The sequence below is a fragment of the Juglans regia genome, chromosome 2, assembly GCF_001411555.2.
Source record: "Juglans regia cultivar Chandler chromosome 2, Walnut 2.0, whole genome shotgun sequence".
Lineage (NCBI taxonomy): Eukaryota > Viridiplantae > Streptophyta > Magnoliopsida > Fagales > Juglandaceae > Juglans > Juglans regia.
The window spans coordinates 4,350,463-4,365,744 of record NC_049902.1 but is presented as its reverse complement, the minus strand read 5'-3'; the positions used below and the strand labels follow the sequence as shown (position 1 = coordinate 4,365,744).

General features: G+C 37.0%; 2 protein-coding genes across 4 annotated transcripts; one reads left to right on the top strand and one right to left on the bottom strand.

Annotated features, from left to right (window-relative positions):
• Positions 1-638: 638 nt before the first annotated feature.
• Positions 639-12,234, top strand: LOC108999218 (DDT domain-containing protein DDR4-like). Of its 3 annotated transcripts, XM_018976045.2 has the most exons (13): positions 639-1,382; positions 1,490-1,600; positions 4,725-4,811; positions 4,918-4,955; positions 5,038-5,119; positions 5,568-5,674; positions 5,818-5,974; positions 9,749-9,841; positions 9,997-10,120; positions 10,514-10,556; positions 10,702-10,890; positions 10,974-11,775; positions 11,892-12,232. In XM_018976045.2, exons 1-12 carry the CDS (start codon positions 993-995, stop codon positions 11,725-11,727), a joined length of 2,175 nt encoding a protein of 724 aa, XP_018831590.1. In that variant the 5' UTR covers positions 639-992; the 3' UTR covers positions 11,728-11,775; positions 11,892-12,232. The 3 variants fall into 3 exon arrangements, with proteins under 3 accessions (XP_018831590.1, XP_018831591.1, XP_018831589.1); XM_018976046.2 differs by having other exon boundaries at positions 10,705-10,890; positions 10,974-12,234; XM_018976044.2 differs by having other exon boundaries at positions 10,974-12,234.
• A 446-nt stretch (positions 12,235-12,680) lies between these two features.
• On the bottom strand, positions 12,681-14,626 carry LOC108999217 (AAA-ATPase ASD, mitochondrial-like). The gene has a single exon (XM_018976043.2). It carries the CDS (start codon positions 14,418-14,420, stop codon positions 12,945-12,947), a length of 1,476 nt encoding a protein of 491 aa, XP_018831588.1. The 5' UTR covers positions 14,421-14,626; the 3' UTR covers positions 12,681-12,944.
• Positions 14,627-15,282: the final 656 nt, after the last annotated feature.

Genomic DNA, 15,282 nt, shown 5'->3' with positions numbered 1-15,282 from the left:
CTTTGGTAGTTGGAAAATAATAATTTTAAATAAAAATTAAATTATTAATTAATATATAAAGTATATTTTTAAAATATTATAATATTTTTAAAAATATTATTAAAATATTTAATATTATATTATTATTTTAATTTTAAAATAGTTAATTTAATGTAAATTCACTTAACTAAAAATTAACGTTATAGCCAAAATTTGAAGTTCTGACTAAAATTTGTCTAAAGTGTTCATGGGGCAGTAATTCATGCGGTTTAATTCCATGTAAAGTGGAGAACTTTACTTGTGCTTGACATGCCGCAAAATCTCTTGAAAGAGAGGGATGCCTTTGGGAACGGAACGCGAATACAAGTGGTGCATCGATGTCGTTAGCTCGGGCCGTAAGGTAACATGTTAAGTACAACAATCAGCTCAATTCTCATGTTTAGTTGCCACTATTGAATTTAAAATCCAGCTGAGATGACGCAAGTCATCATGCCCCTTATAGTTATATCTTATTAGGAGGAGACACATGCTACAATGGCCAATTTATAGAGTAAATTTAGTAATTAAAGTACAAATCAACATAATAGAAATTAAGATAAGAGAATTACCCCAAGTTAAAAAACGAGAATCCAACCCTTCTTGCCAAATTCCAGGGACTGGAGCGGAGCCTCTTTCCCCCCAATCTCTACCCTTTCTTCTTCTTCTCCTTTCCCACTTCTCTCTCTCTATCTATCTCGTCCTCTGTTTCCTATTTTTTCCAGTTAAATAAGCGGAGAGAAAACACAAACATAGATAAGACATTCTGAAAACCTAATATTTTTGAATGATGGTTTGGACCTTTGGGTCCTCCATCTCCTTGTCTTTCACTTTCTCTTCTTTACCTTCTCCTCTTGCTTTTTCTTCGCAGTCCAAAACGACGAGAAACCCTTCTCTTTTTTCCCAATGCAAACCCATCATCCTCTACGTATAATCCCACCTTGACTCTTCTGAACCCTCCGATCTCTCGCATAACCATGTCCAGAGAGCCTTCCCCTTCACCGATCCCCAACAACCGGTCTTCGTCGCCGGAAAATAACACCCACATGCCCAATTCCCAAAATGATGCCCCGATAGCCCAACAAGACGCCGCCGTCACCACTCCTACACCTCTTGTTAATAGGAGTAACCGTCCGTCGCGCGCGTGCACCATTCGCGCCGCGGCTCGGCTACAGGCCGCGGTGGCTCCCGCGCCAGCGAGTAAGCCGAAGAAGAAGGAGCAGCAGCGGCAGGATGAGTCGCCGCAGCAGAAAGAACAATGTACCAAGATCATCACGCCGTTGGTGGGACCGCCCCCGCCGTCTCAATTGCCGCGTTGGACCATCAGGTCGATGTGGGAGTTTTCTTCCACACTTAATTTCTTGCATGTGAGCTTCCGAAGCTGTGATCTTTGTTCAAAGTCTTTTTTATATTCGTCTTTTTGTGCTTTAGGGTTTATGTGTGATTTTGTGTTTTTGCTCATTTTCTGTTGCAGGTATTTAGGCCCCTTCTGAATATCTCCGTGGAGTTCTCTGCCGAGGAGTTTGAGACAGCTTTGATTACGCCGAATGATACTTTGAGTGACATACATATACCTTTATTGAAGGTTGGTGCTCGGTTTTGGTGCATAAAGTTTTTTTTTTTTTTTTTAGTTTAAACTTTTCTGAAGCTTCTTTTGAGCCTTTTCTGTTAATAAATGTGCACTTCACTTTTAATGTGTTTTCATGGTGGTTGTACATTGTGCAATGCTCAACTGTTAAAACCTTGGTTATGCGTTCTTTGAGTGTGGCGGTAGTATATATTGTGGTGGCAATGATGCTATTTTAGTTTTATGCAACTCCAGTCGACTTCTGAACTATAGCGAGAAAAGTATCTATGAGCTAAGCATATTTTATTTTCCTTTTCGAAGTTTGGAAGTATATTTATTCACGAAATTAGAATTGCTTAGTTACATGTAAGAGTTCTTATAACTCAATATTGGGTGGCAAGCATCATTCATGGCACCCTCGATTTCCATGAATTGTAGGACAGAGAAGCGTGGATGCCTGCTACAATGCAACTATTTCAATTTTGTTCTTCCTCACCTTTACATTCTTGCAATACCAGCTAGAACTGCTCAAGTCTCACAAATCAAGCCAACATTCATTCGTCTCAATACATTTTCTCTTACCTATAAAAAAAAGTAATACTATGGTGTTTACATATACTAAATTATTATTATTCTATTTTTTTTATAGTATAAGTATATTATTTTATAATAATTAGCTCGTACTAATATATTATTGAATTTAACTATATAAGTTCTAGTTATATAACTTTATAACTATACTAGTATATATGATAACTATATAGATAAATACATATTTTTATAATATATGTACAATATCGGAGTCGGAGTTGGAGTTAGAGGGAAAAGTTGGAGTTGGAACATAATGTCGGAGTCGGTCCAACGACACCTCTGATTTCGAATCCGACTGAAAAATTTTGATTGGTGACTCCAACTGAAAGATTAAAAAGGAATCCAACTCCGGCTTTGTTTTTTCGGAGTCGGAGTAGAGTTGGATTTGGAGTCGGATTTTCGAATTTTCGAATTTTTGCTCAGCCCTAGTTCTGCTTGCAAAAGGGATAGGCCCAAGATGAGTGCCTTACATTTTTAATAAATATATTAAAATTCTCTTGCTCCGGTTTCTTGGTTGTTTGATTAATAATAAAGTGCATGTGGCATTGCAATGCCCTGTTACTTAAACGAATACCCTGAATAGTTGATCGTTGGCCAAACAATTCTGAAATGCAATTTTAGTTTAAATCTCGTGCTTAAGTTTTGTGAGAAGGGTTTAAGCACCTTGGAAGAAAGATACTTTTTTTGGTAAGAGTAGAAATATAGTCTATAGGAGGGTAAGGGGAGATCAATATATTTTGTCTCTGATATACTTTTCTTATTAGAAGGTCACAAAACTACTGGTTTTAGTGTATGGTTCATATGTTTGTTTTTTTGATAGGTAAGTGTATGGTTCATATGTTAGGGACAAACCTTAAATATAAAAAAGTGTTATAAAGTGTCTGATGCCCATCATGGAATTCAAGGGGTATTGAAGAAAGGTAGGACTTAGTAGAAGAGGTTGTAAAAACTGACACTACCTGATACAATTGAGTTCTTGTTTTGACTGTGACCCAACTTTCATGACCTGTTTAATATCTATTGCAAGAATGTTTGGCTTATAATTTCTTCATAGAACTTAAGAAGTGAGAATCAAGATTTTTAGAAGGAATGGACTTTCTTTTTCTGCAGGGGAGTTTCTCGTTTTGATTCCTCTACCTTTGATGAAATGGCCTCAGGTTTTAAATAACTAAGGATTTCTATTTTGGAGGCTGTTGTTGCAAAATTCTTACTTAATTTCTGGATCAATTGTTATACAACTTATGACTGAAAATGGGGAAAAAGAGAAAAAAGGTGGCAAGTTACTCTACAAATGAATTTTTCTGGAGGCTCATTCATTCAAGGGTGGCTTGCTTTTTGTGATCATCTAAAATCCCCTATACCTTCTAAGTCTTCTGTACAGCAATTAGAAAAAGATGGTGATGGTTTATTTTATGGTGACAAACTTTTTTTTTTTTTATAAGTATGGTGACAAACTTGATTTGTAGTATGTGCTAATTAAGAATGGGAGAGCAACATAGGAATAGAAGACTATATTTTTTTAGTGCTCCCTGGGTCATCTTGAGTAGTGATTGATTTTTTATTAATTGTGAGATAATTTTTTTGTTCATGCGATCGAATTTTGGAAAGTATCTTCTCTTGCCACCTTTATGACAACGAAAGAAAGAAACCATAATTTGTTTTTTGATAAGTAGAAAGAAACCATAATGTGTTTATGACCAATCAAGGAGTAGACAAACAAACCATCTTACAATCATAATTGTGCTTGAAATGTACTTATCAAAAAAAAAAAAATTGTGCTTGAAATGCAGAAGTGAAGCTGATTGATTGCAGTACTTTATTGGTAGACTCTATAGTGACAGTCGAAGTATGCTGGAAGTTTTTATCTTCTTGTAATTAATTAATTATTTTAACTGTTTTGTTTAATAATTGATGTACATGGGCTATGCCTATTTCATTCATATCAATATAATTTACTTCTTACGTTTAAAAAAAATAATAATTGATGTACATGATAGAAGTTTGATTTCCTGATGTTTGTTACTCTGTAAAGCCATGGTTTTATTCATCATGCATGCAATATGGTTTTGATCATTTGACTGTCAACATAGCTGATGTAGGCCGGCATTGTGTGTAAATTTTGGATTTATCCTTAGTGGTAAAATATGATTAATGTATGCAAGATAATTATGTCTTGTCTAGTTTGTAACAATAAAGATTAATAATTTACTGCGACAGGCTTGTATCAGTGATTATTTCATGATTTGTTTGTTCTGTTGGAAGTGATGGATTGGTCAACTATAAGACTTGTGTACTCTGAGCTATTCCTTCTGCATTGCTTTGTTGCATAATTCTTATAGACCTCACATGTTAAAATTTCTCCCATTTACTGCCCAAATTGGGATTAATATTTTTTTAAACTGTTGCTGATGAAGTTACATTCCTCTTGCAATTATGAGGCCGCACAATCCTGTGAGTTCCTGTGCTGCATGAAGATTTGCATTTTTCTAGTTATGGTCACTTGCCACTGCAGTTGTCTTTGCTCATTGGTTTTAAACTTCTCTGATTTTAGGCGATCCCTCCTGTTACGCGAATGGCACTAACACGTGACACTTGGGTCACTGTTTTATGTAGAAAATTGAGAGACTGGTGGCATTGGGTAACTAGATCATTTTACTCATTTTACTGTTGATTAGCATTATTTTTGCCTGAATGTAAATTTATTGGTTGTGAAAAATTAACTTGGCCTTGGTATCTAACTGTAGGTCGCAGATGGGGATCTACCGATTATTGCTTCTCATGGGTAAGTAACCATGTAGCTATTGATTTCTTTGAATATGGACTTTTGTGTGTTTCTAATGTGTGAAACTATTCTTATTTGTTAGAGTGGAGGTTGAAATATATAAAACGCTTGATCCTGGGGTTCGTGTGGTCATCTTGAAAGCACTCTGTGACATTCGTGTTGAGGTAGCATTGTTTTTTTTGATCGATAAACAAAAATTTTACTTATAAAAAAAAAAACAAAAATTTTATTGATCATGAAATAGAGAAAAACCCGAGGTAGCATTGTTAATAAATATTATATGTCATAGCTCTTGATAGCATGTGTCACTTAGCTTGATGTTAATTTCACTCTACCCCACTCCATTTGATGGTAGTAAGGTTATGTCAAGTCTAACTTATCATAAAAAAAAAGGGTTATGTCAAGTCTAAATCCTTCATGCATTATTAGGAGGGGCTAATTTATATTTTTTTGGACTGATTTATATGGAAAACTGTTCTTAGTTCCATGAAGCCTTGCCATTATTAAATTTGTTCATGAATAATGCAAATAGTTCAAAGTTACCATAAATGCTCTTTCCTTAAAAAATGAAATGTCATTACTTTGAATGTTTCTTCTATGCTTCTTTTGCAGCAAGAAGATATCAGGAACTTTATTGACAACTCCATTAAGCACGGTGTTCAACTTTCGGCATTTCGTAAAGAACGTGTGGGTGGTGATTCACAGGGAATTTCTTACTGGTAATTTAGTTAATCTTCTCATAGGCCATAAACATTAAGGTTTATAGCTTGCATATCTTAATTTGAGTGGAATGAGAGGCTTTTGCGTATTGTGCATTTATGTGTAGCAGAGTATAATCAGTTGGTACATGTGGTTGGTGCAGGTATGAAGATGATCCTATGATTGGTCATCGTTTGTATCGGGAGATAAGGAAAGTTGAGGTGAAGAAAGCAAAGGCAAAGGGTTCCCAGGTTCTTCCAAGTACATCTTACCAGTGGGAAACAGTGGCAACCAATTTTGATGAATTTCAAGATGTTTCTGTAAGTTGCTAACTCTTCTCTTTGATCCCATATTTTACATGTTTGTTTTCTGATAATTGGATTTTCTTTTTTTTTTTTTTGGGGGGGGGGGGGACTGTTTTTGTGGTTCTTAGTACACTAATTTGTTATGAAAACTGAAGCTTAGCTTTGAGTACATTTTGAATGAGGGAGATTCAAATCACTAGTGGTTGGAGGATCATCCATGTTTATAGAGGACATTCTACTATATGATGTTCATCAATGGTGGTTTCAAGATTTTTTTTATGTATTGTTTTTTCATTATAAAGCAATTTCAAGTGTTTGTACTTATGTTGCGTGTCAAACATTTATGGTGTTTACCACCTCCCTGTTAGTGGCCTTGCCATTTGATGCTTGATTCAAGGTTAAAATTTACATTGGAACTTCCAATGAAAAGATGGTGAAGTGTTTGTGGTAACATAAAAGGTTTTTTGTTTTTGAAAAATCATCTACAAGTCTACGTCTTCTTAAGCCAGATAATCAGGTCTTAGGTTTCTCCTATATAGGTCACTTTTCAGGTGAATGTTGGGATTTCAACTGCTCTTAAGGTGGTTTAATGTGTTCCACAATGCACATGAAGATCTTCCTAATTGTGTTAATGATGTTAATGATAATGTTGGTGCACTCAAGTCATTTAATTACTCTTCATAGTTGTAACTCATGTTTTAATTGATAACCAATTTTAGCTCATCTTTACATGAACCTCTTTCGTGTTTCTGTGCACCTTAAACTTTGAGATCACTGTCTTTACCATGTGGGTAGGTTGACTTATTTTTTTTTATTGGTAATCAAAGTATTTTATTCATAAAAGTAGGAAAAACCCAAGTATACAGGGAGTATACATGGGAACTACCTAACTAGAGTTTTAGGTTGACTTATTTAGTTTATCCTTTTGAATTTATACTGGTATTATGCAAGCTTGAACTCAAAAGTTTTTATTAACACTATCTCTTTAGTTTATATTAATTCTGAAGAGGTTTTTGAAGCTGTAAATTTTCATCAATCTAATATTTGAACTTCAAATGGAGTGTAGAAAACTGAAATACTTCTGCTGCTGACAAGTGTGGCTGGCCTTTTGGGGCTTTATTGGAGTTTTCTTTTTGGGGATATTATTGAAGGATTATCATCACCTATTCAGAGAAAAGGTATAGAAGTGTATGATATGGATGCCAAAATACAGCCCAAAGTTCAATTTACCTATGGAAACTTCTTGATTTTGGCACAAATCAATGGTCGCTTGTAGATAAGCGTAACCCTTAAAGGTTGGCTCAAGTGGTAATGGTCTTGGTGGTATTCCCCTCAGGTCTAAGGTTTGAACCTCTTGGTGCAAACAATTTCTAGGCTCTGCGTGCCATAGGTGAAAAGTCGATTTACCAGATCCGTGTGATGGGACTAGTTACAACTTACAAGGGTCGGGGGTTTAAGTGGATATAAGACGAGTTGCGTTTGCCACAAATCACAGCTGTGAGGAAGATGGTCCCTATTTGTATTCTGTGGTGCTTATGGCAAGAGCGCAATGACCAAACGTTCGAAGACCAGGAGTGCTCATTAGAGGAGCTTAGATTACTTTTGTTAGAACTTTATTTCTATGCCCAAAGCTGTAGATTTTAATGGCCTCGGTTTTCATGATTTTCTTGTTTCCATTTCTTCTTCCTAAATAGGTGTTACCTCTTGTATACCATCTTGTGTACTTGGGGTATGCCTATTCTTATTAATATAATTGTTTACGTATCAAAAAAAAAAAAAAAAAAAAGAAGAGAAAAGACAAGTTGTGTTTGCAGTCTCTGGGATTTCTTGTGATCGAAAAAGAATTACAGCAGAGGCTAGAAGCTGACCACTTTGTTTTCTAAAGAGGAGTTATGTGGCTGGTTGGGACTAAGGCATATTTGAGCTGAAATTTTGCGTCCCCCTAGGGCCTGGATGGATTGTCCAAGCGCAACACCATCTAGTTGAGACTTGAGAGGCCCGAGTTTGATTCCCACACAAGCAACTCACAACTAAAATTGATACTTGAGTTGGGGGTAGGCCTAGGGTATCTGAAGTTCACCGGTGATCTTGTCGACAATGAGAGTAGTAGAGATTTGCAAAAGGCACCGCTCTGAGCCTGCTCAATCTCTACTCCAACCAGAGTTGGAGTTTGTTGGAGCCGGTGTTAGGATTAACTATATGGTCGGAGTGTGAATGGGACTTTGAAAAAAGTGCTCCAAATTTATTTCTTAAATTAAATTCAATAGAATATATGCATATAAATTAAACTCCTATAATCTATTCTCTTCACTCTTCTAGACCTCCCTTTCAATCTCTCTTTCTCCAAGCTTACACCTTTTTATTTATTTTTTTTATTCTTGCACATTCCATAAGGCTGAGCCTTTTATTGTGAAGGCGTGCACTAAAGCAAACTCTTCCAGACATCTCTCTTAGTCTCTATGTCTGATTTCTTTTTCCAAGCTTCATCTCTCTCAGTCTCTGTCTCTGATTTCTTTTTCTAAGCTTAAAACCCTCTCTTTTCTTTGTCCGTGTGCGTAAAGCAAAAAATACACTTGATTTATTTATTGATTTATTGACCCTCCAAATCCCAGGATTTTTATTAAGGATTATGCCAATTTGAATTTTTTGGTTTCTTTTGTTCTAAAAAGCTTTATAAAAATGAAGGATAGAAATTTTTAATAAGGTCGTAAAACTTGGTGAGTTACTTGAGTCACTAGATCTGAAATATTGGGCCTTTGAGTTGGTTTTAGTGGCTAAATGGGGCTTACTGGAGTGGTATCAAAGTTAGCGGGTGGTGTTGGAGTCTGACTCTGTAAGCTTGGTTTATGCCCAGAAGGATAGATCTCTTTACCAATTGGAGAGGGTTATATAGGAGGGTCATGAGCAGACATTGGAGGAGCTTAAAACGTTCTTCTTTAATACTTTTTTTCCTTTAGGTAGCTTCTATAGATTGTAATGGGCTGATTTTTCGTGATTTTCCTGTCTCTTTACCTATGTCTAATTAAGTTTTCCAGCTTCTCTTTTGCTTTGTAATAAGCTGAGTTTACTTGTCCAAAGTAAAAATAAGTGTTCCGCATATATAATACTTGTGTACTTTTGCTATGCCTCTTGCATTCATTAAGAAAACACCAACTGCTTATAAAAGATTTTTTTGGTGATATGTAAGATCATTTATTGGAATTGTTTCATAAATGCTAGCTTTTCGTTTCCTCTTTGCATGTCCTATGTACTTGGGCCATGCATTTTCAGTAAAATCTTCAATTACCTATAAAAGACTGTTAGCTTTTCACTAGATGAAGTGCATATTTTCCAATATACTTAATTAGGAGTCAAGTAGAATTTAAGCTTGTCAAATGATACCTTTGGTGTGGAAAATATTTTGCTACCAAGTACTGATGATTGCTATGATTCTTTTATGGTATTTCCCTGTTATGTCTCAGGTGAATTTGAAATGGGTGGCACTACAGCCACCAAGAATCCCCACCGAGAGATTCTCCCTACAAGGCAAACTGCCTTTTTTTTTTTTAAAAAAAAAAATTCATATTTGTTTTTTACTTTCGTAATTCTTTTTAAAAAAAAATTCACAACATCAATAAAAAACACTTAATCACTAAGGAAAAAAAAACTATCGGGAGAAATGCTTGGGACCCATTATTGGGATCCCAAGCATTTCTCATTTGAAATTTGTTTCCAATTGCTAAATTTAAGAAAATGTATTCCAAGTTTCTCACTGTTGCTGCTCATATGAAATTTGTCCATCTATTGCAGGAAAAGCTTTTCTCAAGTAAAAATAGAACAGAAGCTTCTCTAGGTAAAAGGTTGAAGATAGACATGCTTCCTGAGATTGAGAAGGATCATAAGGTACGCCTAAGCTTTATGTTGATTAGAACGTTTTTAATTTGATGGGTTGGCTTCTGGATTTATGTTCATAAAAGGAGTATATTCTTATAGTTACTTGGCTGTGCTGAAAAGAAATGATGCCAACTGAAAAGCTGAACTTAATTTGTTTTTTGTAGAGGAAAGAGAGGTTGCTTAAAAAGCAACACAGACAAGCTCTCCTTCTTGATAATTTCTTGAGTGTTGATGGGCTTGCTCCAGGACGCTCCCTTCGTGATAGAAAACCTGTCACATATACCTTTGGTGAGAGCAACCTGTCAATACTTTATTTTTATTTAATTCTGTTTATTTTCCAACTGCTAATGACTTCTGCCGTTCTAATCATGATATGGGAAATCACGATGTCTTGCATAGAATGAAGCAGACAGAACTTTTGTTAACCTTGGCCATTCTCTTCTTAATTGTATCCTTAATGAACATAGCCATATGCTCGATGTGTCTAATAATACAGAATTATTGGACTCTAGCCAGAATGCAGTAGCCATATGTGGTATCATCTTTTATGGGTACCATATGCGGTTCACATACTAATACCTTTATGGAGGTTGGCAGTGATTTCTTGGAAGTGCTACAGCTAGGTTGCTTTTCTCACGTGATGGATATAGTGCAATCTGATTGTTTGTCATGGCTTTGCAGATGATTATGACCGGTCCATAAATGAAGCTATCAAGATTACCAAGTATGTAATTTATTACCAAGACATATGGTGTTGATTTACTCTCCTTTCCAGCCTCCATTTTCTCTCTCATTCTCACATTGATTTGGCTATCTGCATGCTACTGCAACGAGCTTTTGATGCATTCTCATTCTCACTTTTGTTTCAGAAGAAAACAGCCATCCCCAGAACCTCTAAACAAAAGAGAAGAGGTTGTGAAACCTGAACCTTCTACAAATGGTAAATGGAGCGGCCCTTCACATTCTTCTCAACATGTCAATTTTAGTGCGCCATCTCCCACATCACCAGATTTTGATGATTCCCGGGAAGAGCATAAAACAGACCCTTTGGATCGAAGGTGTGTTATTTTTTTTTATGTGGTTCTGAATTTATTTTTGTGTGTTCTCATCCCTGCATCGAGTAATCTGTATTGAAATGCAGCAATCGGCGGAGACAGAAACCTCAACGGTATTTTGCAAAAGATTTTGTTGGAGGAGTTTCAGATAACGAAGCAGACTATGACAGTGATGACGATATAGTTGGGGAAGCTGTTTATGATGAAGAATATCTAAAGAAACGCAAAGAGAGGAGGAAGCTGTCAAGTAGTTCTGAAGGAGATGATGAGTATCATTGGGATGAAGAAAATGCTGAAGAGGAGGAAGAGGAAGAAGATGAAGAAGAAGATGATGATTCTGCAAGTATCAGCGAGGATAGTGATGGGCCCCGAAAATATAGAAAATTGCCAGGCCGTACTAGGAGGGAAACAAAACTAAGGTCAGTTGATGAGCTCCAGTCCGGTCCAAGACGCAGTAACAGGGCTACTAGGAATCGTATTAATTACCGACAGTATGAGCTTTCAGAATCAGAAACGGAGTCTACAAAGCCTGAGAAGTCAAACACATCAGCTGTACACACCGATGCAAGTGAGAATGGGGATTATTCAATGGAGAGTCAGGATTCTGATGCCAACGATAATGACCAGGAAATGAAAGTTGATCAGCCTGTCGAAGTTTATACTGAGACGGTAGAGAAAGTGCAAAAGCCGCCACCTGATAAATCAAATAGCCCCGGCCAAGATGAAAATGAGTGTGTACAGAAAAGGCGTTTTCTTGACCTAAATGAGCTTGCTCCTGGTTCCGGTTTTGAGGATGGTCCAAGCACGGTAGTAAAAGATGAAGATACAGATGAGTTCTAAAGCTTCCCTCTGCTGGAAAGCATGGGGGTTTGTTTCCTCCCAGGGAAGGTATGTACGATAGTCAAGTTTATAAATTTTGTGATGTGCCCATGGAGGATTTCACCATCAGAATTCTTCCGTGGTGTAATTTAAGCTGTGCTACCTTGGTGCATGATTTGCTGCAGGGAGCAATGTGATGCTGAGAGTTATGTAGAATAGGTAGTCATTTTTTAGCATTTCTACTACATTCAAAGAAACCTACGACAGATGAATCAGGAAATTGTTGGAAGTTCCATAGTTCATCAAATCAATGTACAATAACCTTATTAGCTAAAATATTGTAGCTGAAAATTTGGCTATTAGATGTTCGAGCCTTGTAGTTTCTGTCTCGTGTTCATTACAATGATCTGCCTCTGAGCATTATTTGGGTTGGTTGGGTCTGTTGGTAAAGCAATCAGGTTAGAAACTGTAGTGTTTATTGTAATGGAACCATCCTCCCTCGAAAGGTAACTAATTTGTATCTTTATTCATTGTTGTTTTCTCATCGTCTTTGAATTTTTTTTTGCACTAATGTTTAATGAATTCATTTGTGTTGAAGATGCCCATATAAAACCGCCTGTGCTACTGCTTTTGCTTGAATTTCTCAGGTTTGTGTATCAACTTTTGGCTTTCGAATAGATTCCTAACCGTGCAAAAGGTAACCCCGACCAACTTGGCACCTGCCTGCTTAACTCTTTTAGACGAAAATCATCTCCAAGAACAAGGTTGCATCTCTGATTCACAATGGCTTTTAAGTTTATTTGTTGAACTTGAAGCTGAACAGCATATTCTGTGGTTGGATCATTCTCATTCACACCTTCATCTTTCTTCGTTGATGTTTTTTTCTTCCCTGATAAGTTGGATTGTTTCCCATTTTGGATTTGTCATGCCATTCCCAATTCCTTGTTATTCAATTAATGTGATACAAACATTTAACAAATCCCTTAAAAAATATTCTGTGTTTCCTTACAAAAGTCAAACCAGGCATAAAGCTGATCGTCTACCGATCAATACCCGAAAGCACGACAAACTCGACATACACAAAACTTACACTCTACATTAAGAGAAATTAAGCACAACATTCATAACAAACTAACATCACATTCCTCAAACGTAGCAGTAGAGATTTTTAGTCCACGAAACGCAGTATTTCATACAAAATCTAAATAGACATTTGTCATAATTAATTATCAAGCAGGTTATATGGTGGGATCATTCACTTTCCCCTCTTCGTCTTTCTTCTTTGCTGCTTCTTCCTTGGCTTCCTCAAGAATCTGTATCAAGTTCAACAGGCACTTCTCCGCGTCATCCAGTGAAGATTTTGGCATAAGATTGTCTGCAACATCAGCCGGTGTGATCTCTGTCTCCCCTATCAACGTCTTGATTGCATCAAACATGGGATGCATATCAAGATCCAGGTAATTCTTGGCAAGCACCTTAAACCCCTCGAAACTGCAGTAAGACAGCTCAATATGCCTATCCATTCTTCCCCTTCTTATGAGTGCCGGATCCAGTTTTTCTACATAATTAGTAGTGAAAACAATCAGCCTCTGTCCCGCACACGAAGACCATAGCCCATCAATGAAGTTCAACAGCCCTGAAAGAGTGACTTTACTGCTGCCTGCTTCTTCCCTGGTTTCTTTCTTGGCACTTTCCTTGTTCAACTTCTCATCAATATTCTCATCTTCTGAAGATTTGTTTGCTTTCTTCTTCCTCTGGCCAGTAAGATCAAGCGAGCAATCAATGTCCTCAATCACAATGATAGACTTACTCGTTGTCTCGATCAAAAGCTTCCTCAGCTCTATGTTGTCCCTCACTGCTGTGAGCTCAAGATCATAGACATCATAGTTCAACAGGTTTGCCATCGCTGCAATCATCGTCGACTTCCCTGTCCCGGGAGGCCCATAAAGAAGATAACCCCTCTTCCACACCTTCCCAATTTTTTTATAGAAGTCCTTGCTCTTGCTGAAAGTCAACAGATCGTCAACAATCTCCTGCTTCTTCACCACATCCATCGCCATTGTTTCGAAGGTTGCTGGATGCTCAAAAACAATATGACTCCACATGGTTTGCTTGTGGCTGGACCAATATCTCTGAGCAGTATTTGTGTAGAGCTTCCTCTGCCTATTCTTCACTCTAATCTCCTTCCCTTTCCTCAAAACATGCTCCAAGTAGGACTCCGTGATTATCTCTCGGTACTTATTATGAAACGTGAGCTTGTACAGCCTCGTCTCCGGCTGAGGAAAATTATTAATCGTCGACCTTGCTATTTGCGACGCAACTTTGCTGGACAACCACCGAACCTTAACACCACGAAACTCATCTGTGGTTCTCTCGTACTCATCCATACTCAACACCAGCTTGCTGCTGTCGCTGCCCATCTCAGCTTTCAGTCTTTTAGCGCTCGTTGAAGAGTTGGCGCTGAGGTATGCCTCCACGGTAGAGTAAGCTTTGCTACGCTTGAGCCGATCTCCTCTGAACTCGTGGAAGGAAATCCGAATATAGGGATTGAAGTAACCCATGAATCTGTGTATATACCTCTCGAGGAAGCGGCGAAGCTCGTAAGGACAGTATTGGCGAATGATCGCCCACATAAACATGAAGCTGGCTATGGTAGAACCCATTGATGTCCACGTCTCGGCCATGTTTCCCGGCAAAAATGTGAGTTTTTTCATGTGGGATTTCTTGAGGTTGTGATGCTGCTGATGGATGTTGAAGATAATTCTGATCTAGTCGAGCAAAATCCTACGACGACTGAACAACAATCACTAGCTTGATAAGCAGGATGATGTGGGTAATGCTCAGAATAGTGAGAATTAAGAAGATTTGTTGGATGATCACATGATGATGTATGTTTTATCCTTTGGGTTTGTACTTATAATCGAGTCAGACATGAAGCTTTAAATATTATCCCGTAAATTGTGGGATGCCGGCCGGATATGACACTGATCTTCGGATGTTGACATTCTGTATTGATGTCGTTGGAGTGATTTATGGCTTGATCAATGGGTATGCCGACATTGGGCAATGAGGAACAACGTCTAGTCATGCTTGTAATTGGCAGGCAAAATGTCGTAAGAGAAAAACAACTTTAAATCCCACATGACCATTTCTTATGCATGGTTCAATGCATGCGTAGTGGATGAACTACGTACGTACGTGGACCGTTGTCGTCTATATATATATTAATTGATTGCCATTTAAATATTTAATATGCCACGTCAGTAATATGATTAAAGATAACATGATTATTTAAAATAAAGATTACAAGATTTATATAGTCTTAGGCAGGAGTAGTACGTAGTACTGGCTCAATCAATATTGAGGTCTAAGATAAAAACTTTAGAAGCTTTGCTCTTATAATTTATTTTGGCACAATAATGTAATAAACAATTATATATATATATATATATGTTGAACATAAATAGTAAATACAACAAATTCTTACTTTTGTTTTATTATGTAATATTTATACACTAACCATTGTAATTGCTTTTGTTGATCTTCATTTAGTTTTAAGGTTATTTTCTTGAATAC